The sequence below is a fragment of the Triticum urartu genome, chromosome 2A (genome assembly GCF_056163025.1).
Source record: "Triticum urartu cultivar PI428250 chromosome 2A, HENAU_Tu73, whole genome shotgun sequence".
Taxonomy (NCBI): domain Eukaryota; kingdom Viridiplantae; phylum Streptophyta; class Magnoliopsida; order Poales; family Poaceae; genus Triticum; species Triticum urartu.
The window spans coordinates 680,926,181-680,931,976 of record NC_141874.1 but is presented as its reverse complement, the minus strand read 5'-3'; the positions used below and the strand labels follow the sequence as shown (position 1 = coordinate 680,931,976).

The following is a 5,796-nucleotide window of genomic DNA, read 5'->3' as shown; positions in this document are numbered from 1 at the left end:
CGGCAAGGACCAAAGGCATTTCTTCTGCCATGAGAGCGGCTGTCTCTACGGCCAGGGCTTGACGCCCTGTCGGAGCTAGTCGCTCTTGGGCAGGCTCAGCGTCCGAGGCAGCACCCTTGCCGGCAGCCCCAGGGGGCAAGGTAGGAAAGTACTTGCCGGGACCTGATTTCCTCCGCTTGTTCTGCCCTGCTGATGGTTCGACAGATGGTTGAGTTAACTGGAGCAAAAAGGTACCTGGTTCCACAGGTAGCTTGAATGCGGCACACTTTGACAGGTAATCGGCGATGTCGTTCTCCGCTCAGGGGATGTGCTCCGCCTGGATACCCCCAAAGCGTTCCTCCAGCTTCCTCACCTCATCCACGTAGGCTTCCATCAATGGGCTCTGATAATCCTTGTTGACCTTCCTGACGACGAGCTGCGAGTCGCCCCTGACGATGAGCTTCTTAACCCTGAGGTCTGCCGCGATCCTGAGACCGGCAAGCAATCCCTCGTACTCGGCGGTGTTGTTGGTGGACATCTTCCTAGGGAAGTGCATCTAGATCACGTACTTGAGGTGTTCTCCGGTGGGTGCGACGAGTAGCACACCAGCACCGGTGCCTTACAACGAGAAAGCCCCATCAAAGTACATGGTCCAGTCGCGGTCTGCTTCCTTGCCGGGGAGAGTGGTCTCCTAGATTTCTTCTTCAGGCGTCGAGGTCCATTATGCGATGAATTCTGCCAAGACTCTGCTCTGAATTGTCGAGGTACTTTCAAACTTTAAACCGAAACTTGACAGCTCCAAGTCCCATTCCACAATCCTTCCGGTTGCGTCCGGGTTGTGCAGTATCCGTCGCAATGGGAGGCGGGTGACGACAATGATCTAGTGGGCCTGGAAGTAGTGACGCAGCTTCCTCGAGGCCATAAGGAGGCCAAAGAGCAATTTTTGCACGCTGGAATACCTCGACCTAGCCCCCTGCAAGAGGGATCTGACAAAGTAAACTGGGTGCTGCATCATCTTCTTCTTTGGCACCACTTCACTCGACTGCGCGGGCATTGCCTTGGTGGCACTAGACGCTGCCGGGAGCTGCGCCTTATCGGCACCAGGCCCTGCCGGGGGAATCTTTGGCTTGCCATCCGCTGGTTCTGCCGCCATTGCCGCCTCCTCGTCGACCTCCCTCTGTGCCACCAGCGCGGCGTTGACCACTTGATTCGTCGCCGCCAGATACAACAGCAATGGCTCTTGTGGTTTAGGCGCAACCAGTATCGCCGTGGAGGAAAGGTATTTCTTCAGATCCTACAGTGTTGCCTCGGCTTCTGGTGTCCACTCTATTGGGCCTGCCTTCTTCAATATTTTGAAGAAGGGAAGGGTGCGCTCGGCGGACTTGGAGATGAACCGGCTCATGGCGGCAACGCAACCGGTGAGCCGACGGACATCCTTGATCCGCTTAGGCGCCTCGATCTGCTCAATAGCCTTGATCTTGTCTGGGTTTGCCTCGATCCCACGCTGCGACACAACGAATCCGAGAAGCTTGCCGGACGGAACGCCGAAGATGCACTTCTCAGGGTTCAGCTTGAGGTTGATCTTGCGCAGGTTAGCAAATGTCTCTTCTAGATCTTGCACAAGAGTTGGCCCGTCCTTAGTTTTGACCACTATGTCATCCATGTAGGCCTCCATATTTCTATGGAGCTGAGGTTCAAAACCAATTTGGACTGCTCTTGCAAGCTTTGAGCCAGCACTCTTCAACCCGAAAGGCATCCGTAAAAAGCAATACGTACCACATGGGGTGATGAATGCCGTCTTCTCTTCATCCTCTCTTGTCATGAAGATTTGGTGGTAGCCTGAGTAGGCGTCGAGGAATGATAACAGATCACACCCGGCCGTGGAGTCAACAATCTGGTCGATGCGCGGCAACGGGAAGGGGTCCTTAGGGCAAGCCTTATTAATATCTATGTAATCAATACACAACCTCCACTTCCCATTCGCCTTGCGCACCACTACTGGATTGGCCAACCACGTTAGGTGGAGCACCCCTCTCACCAAACCTGCCGCTTCCAACTTCCTGATCTCCTCTGTGATGAACTCCTGCCTTTCCAGAGCCTGCTTTCTGACCTTCTGCTTGACGGGCCGTGCGTGGGGGTAGACAGCTAGGTGGTGCTCACTCACCTCCCTAGGAACACCGGGGATGTTGGACGCTTGCCATGCAAACACGTTGACATTTGCCCACAGGAAGGTGACGAGCGCGCCTTCCTATTTGCTGTCGAGGGTGGAGCCTATGATGAAGGCCCCTCCCGTGCCATCCTCTCTGAAGGGCACCTTCTTGGTCTGCGGCGGCTCGGCTTTGGATCTCTTGCTCTTGTCGGTAGAGCTCTCTGGCACGTCCTCAACGGTAGCACAACACTCCGAGGAGGTGCGCTTGCCGGAGTGGGTGCGAGAGGTCGTGCTAGGCTCCTCTTTCCCTCCCGGACCGTCAGCGGCAGGAGCAGGTGCCTTAATGGCAGCTGCTGCAACTGCTTCCTGGTAGAGTTGGTCAGCGCAGACCAGTGCGTCCTTCTTATCAGAGGGGACAGAGATGATGGTCAACGGCCCGGGCATCTTTAGCATGTTGTAGGCATAGTGTGACGCCGCCATGAACTTGGCCAATGTCGGGCGACCGAGGATCCCGTTGTAGGGCAAGGGGATCTCGGCCACGTCGAAGACGATCCTCTCCGTCCTATAGTTCAGCTCTCCTCCAAATGTCACGGGCAGTGTGACCTTTCCCTTTGGCTGGCTCCTCCCCGTATTGACCCCTTGAAACGTGCCTGTTTCCTCGAGGTCTCCATAAGGGATTTGCAACCTTTTGATCACGACAGGCGAGATCAGGTTCAGGCCGGCCCCGCCGTCAACCAACATCTTGTTCACCCTGAGGTTGCGTATTGTTGGCGAGACCAACAACGGCAAACACCCGATCGTGGTAGTGCGGTCAGGGTGGTCCTCGGCGTCAAAGATGAAGGGCGTGCTAGACCACTTCAGCGGCTTCTGAGTGTCGAACGATGGCTCTGCTGCTATAATCTCACGCGCCCATTGCTTGAGCTGGCGGTGAGAGGTATGCAGCGAGGCGCCACCATCGATGCACATGGCCTCCATAACCTTCTTGAACCCTTGCTCACCAGACTCGTCGTCCTCGTCGTGATCGTCATCATCTTGTTTCTTGTTGCGGCCCCGGGCAGGCCTCTCTTGCTGGTTGTCCTTGTCGGGGCGGCCTCCTTGGCCGCCACGCTTCTTGCTGGATCTCGCAGCACCGTCCTGGTCCTTCTCCCTGTCCTGCCTTTCGTACTCAGCCTTTTGCTTCTCAGCAAGCAGCTTGACTTGTCGGCAGTTCTGGAGGTCGTGGCCCTTGGTGCGGTGGATCTTGCAGTATTGCTTGCCGGAGCTTCCTGGCTTGTCGGTAGCCGCCAGGGCCCGGCAGGTGGTGCACCCGGCAATCTCCTTGCCGGGGGCGTCTGCCTTGACCTTCTTGCCGGCACCGGTATCTTCAGATCCCTCAATGGAAAGCACGGCCTTGCCTTTGCGTTTCCTATTGCGACGCCGTCTCTTCTTCGTCGGGGTGGCGGCGTCTTCATCAGTAGAGTCGGTTTCCGCGACGGCGTCTTCGCCGGGGTACTTCCCTCCCTCTTCAGCCCAGGCGCACCTATCGGCCAGAACGTAGAGCTTGGCCACATCCTTAACCTTGGTCATCGCCAGCTCCTCGCGCATCTTGTGATTGCGTACGTTCTGGTGGAACGCGCTAATCACAGCGGCGGGATGAACGTCGGGGATGTTGTACTGCACCTGGCTGAATCTCTGGATGTACTTGCGTAGGGTCTCCCCTTCCTTGCGGGGAATGATATGCAGATCATTGGCCTGGCCATGAGCTTGGTGGACTCCTGTGAAGGCGCCAACGAACTCATGGCACAAATCTGACCAGGAAGAAATGGAATCCACCGGCAAGTGCATCAACCAAGACATCACATTGGGCTTGAGCGCCAGCGGGAAATAGTTGGCAAGCACCTTGTCGTCGCGAGCCCCAGCGGCCTGCATCGTGATAGTGTAGATGCCGAGGAACTCGGACGGATGGGTCTTGCCGGTGTACTGATACGTCTCCGTAGTATCTACTTTTCCAAACACTTTTTCCCTTGTTTTGGACTCTAACTTGTATCATTTGAATGGAACTAACCCGGACTGACGCTGTTTTCAGTAGAATTGCCATGATGTTGTTTTATGTGCAGAAAACAAAAGTTCTCAGAATGACCTCAAACTCCACGGAATACCTTACAATAAATAATAAAAAATCCTCGCCAAATATGAAGACCAGGGGGCCCACACCCTTGCCACGAGGGTGGGGGCGCCCCCCTAGGGCGCGCCCCTACCTCGTGGGCCCCCTGGAGACCCCCCGACTCCAACTCCAACTCTATATAACTGCTTTCGGGGAGAAAAAAATAGGAGAGAAGAAATCATCACGTTTTACGATACGGAGTCGCCGCCAAGCCCTAAAACCTCTCAGGAGGGCTGATCTGGAGTCCGTTCGGGGCTCCGGAGAGGGGGATTCGTCACCGTCGTCATCATCAACCATCCTCCATCACCAATTTCATGATGCTCACCGCCCTGTGTGAGTAATTCCATCGTAGGCTTGCTGGACGGTGATGGGTTGGATGAGATTCACCATGTAATCGAGTTAGTTTTGTTAGGGTTTGATCCCTAGTATCCACTATGTTCTGAGATTGATGTTGCTATGACTTTGCTATGCTTAATGGTTGTCACTAGGGCCCGAGTGCCATGATTTCAGATCTGAACCTATTATGTTTTCATCAATATATGATAGTTCTTGATCCTATCTTGCAAGTCTATAGTCACATATTATGTGTTATGATCCGTTAACCCTGAAGTGACAATAATCGGGATACTTACCGGTGATGACCGTAGTTTGAGGAGTTCATGTATTCACTATGTGCTAATGCTTTGTTCCGGTTCCCTATTAAAAAGAGGCCTTAATATCCCTTAGTTTCCATTAGGACCCCGCTGCCACGGGAGGGTAGGACAAAAGATGTCATGCAAGTTCTTTTCCATAAGCATGTATGACTATATTCGGAATACATGCCTACATTACATTGACGAATTGGAGCTAGTTCTGTGCCACCCTATGTTATGAATGTTACATGATGAACCACATCCGGCATAATTATCCATCATTGATCCAATGCCTACGAGCTTTCCATATACTGGTTTACGCTTATTTACTTTCCCGTCGCTATTGTTACAATCACTACAAAATACCAAAAACATTACTTTGCTTTCGTTACTCTTTTGTTACTGTTACCATCACTATCATATTACTTTGCTACTAAACACTTTGCTGTAGATACTAATTTTCCAGGTGTGGTTGAATTGACAACTCAGCTGCTAATACTTGAGAATAGTCTTTGGCTCCCCTTGTGTCGAATCAATAAATTTGGGTTGAATACTCTACCCTCGAAAGCTGTTGCGATCCCCTATACTTGTGGGTTATCATATACTTCTCGCCGACGTCGGGCTTGAACGTGCGGTCGGACGACCACTGGAACTGCCTCAGCTCACGGGTAAAAGCCAGGCAGCCCACCTCGTAAGGTAGGCCGCCGGGGCCCCCCAGTGCTGGGTGGTCCATAGCGGGTCCCGCCAGCTTGTCCGACTGGCGGCGTGTTTCGTGCCGGCGCTCGACGGTGGTTCAAGCGTCTTCGTGAGCTCGCTCCCGAAGGACCTGGCGCTGGTCGCAGAGGGTCCGCGGGTCGGACGACTCTATGGAGATGTTATCACAAGCGTCGTCG

General features: G+C 53.8%; 1 protein-coding gene across 1 annotated transcript; it reads right to left on the bottom strand.

Moving 5' to 3' along the window:
- Positions 1-2,227: 2,227 nt before the first annotated feature.
- On the bottom strand, positions 2,228-3,094 carry LOC147986691 (uncharacterized). The gene has a single exon (XM_087540122.1). It carries the CDS (start codon positions 3,092-3,094, stop codon positions 2,228-2,230), a length of 867 nt encoding a protein of 288 aa, XP_087396248.1.
- Between the last annotated feature and the right edge of the window lie 2,702 nt (positions 3,095-5,796).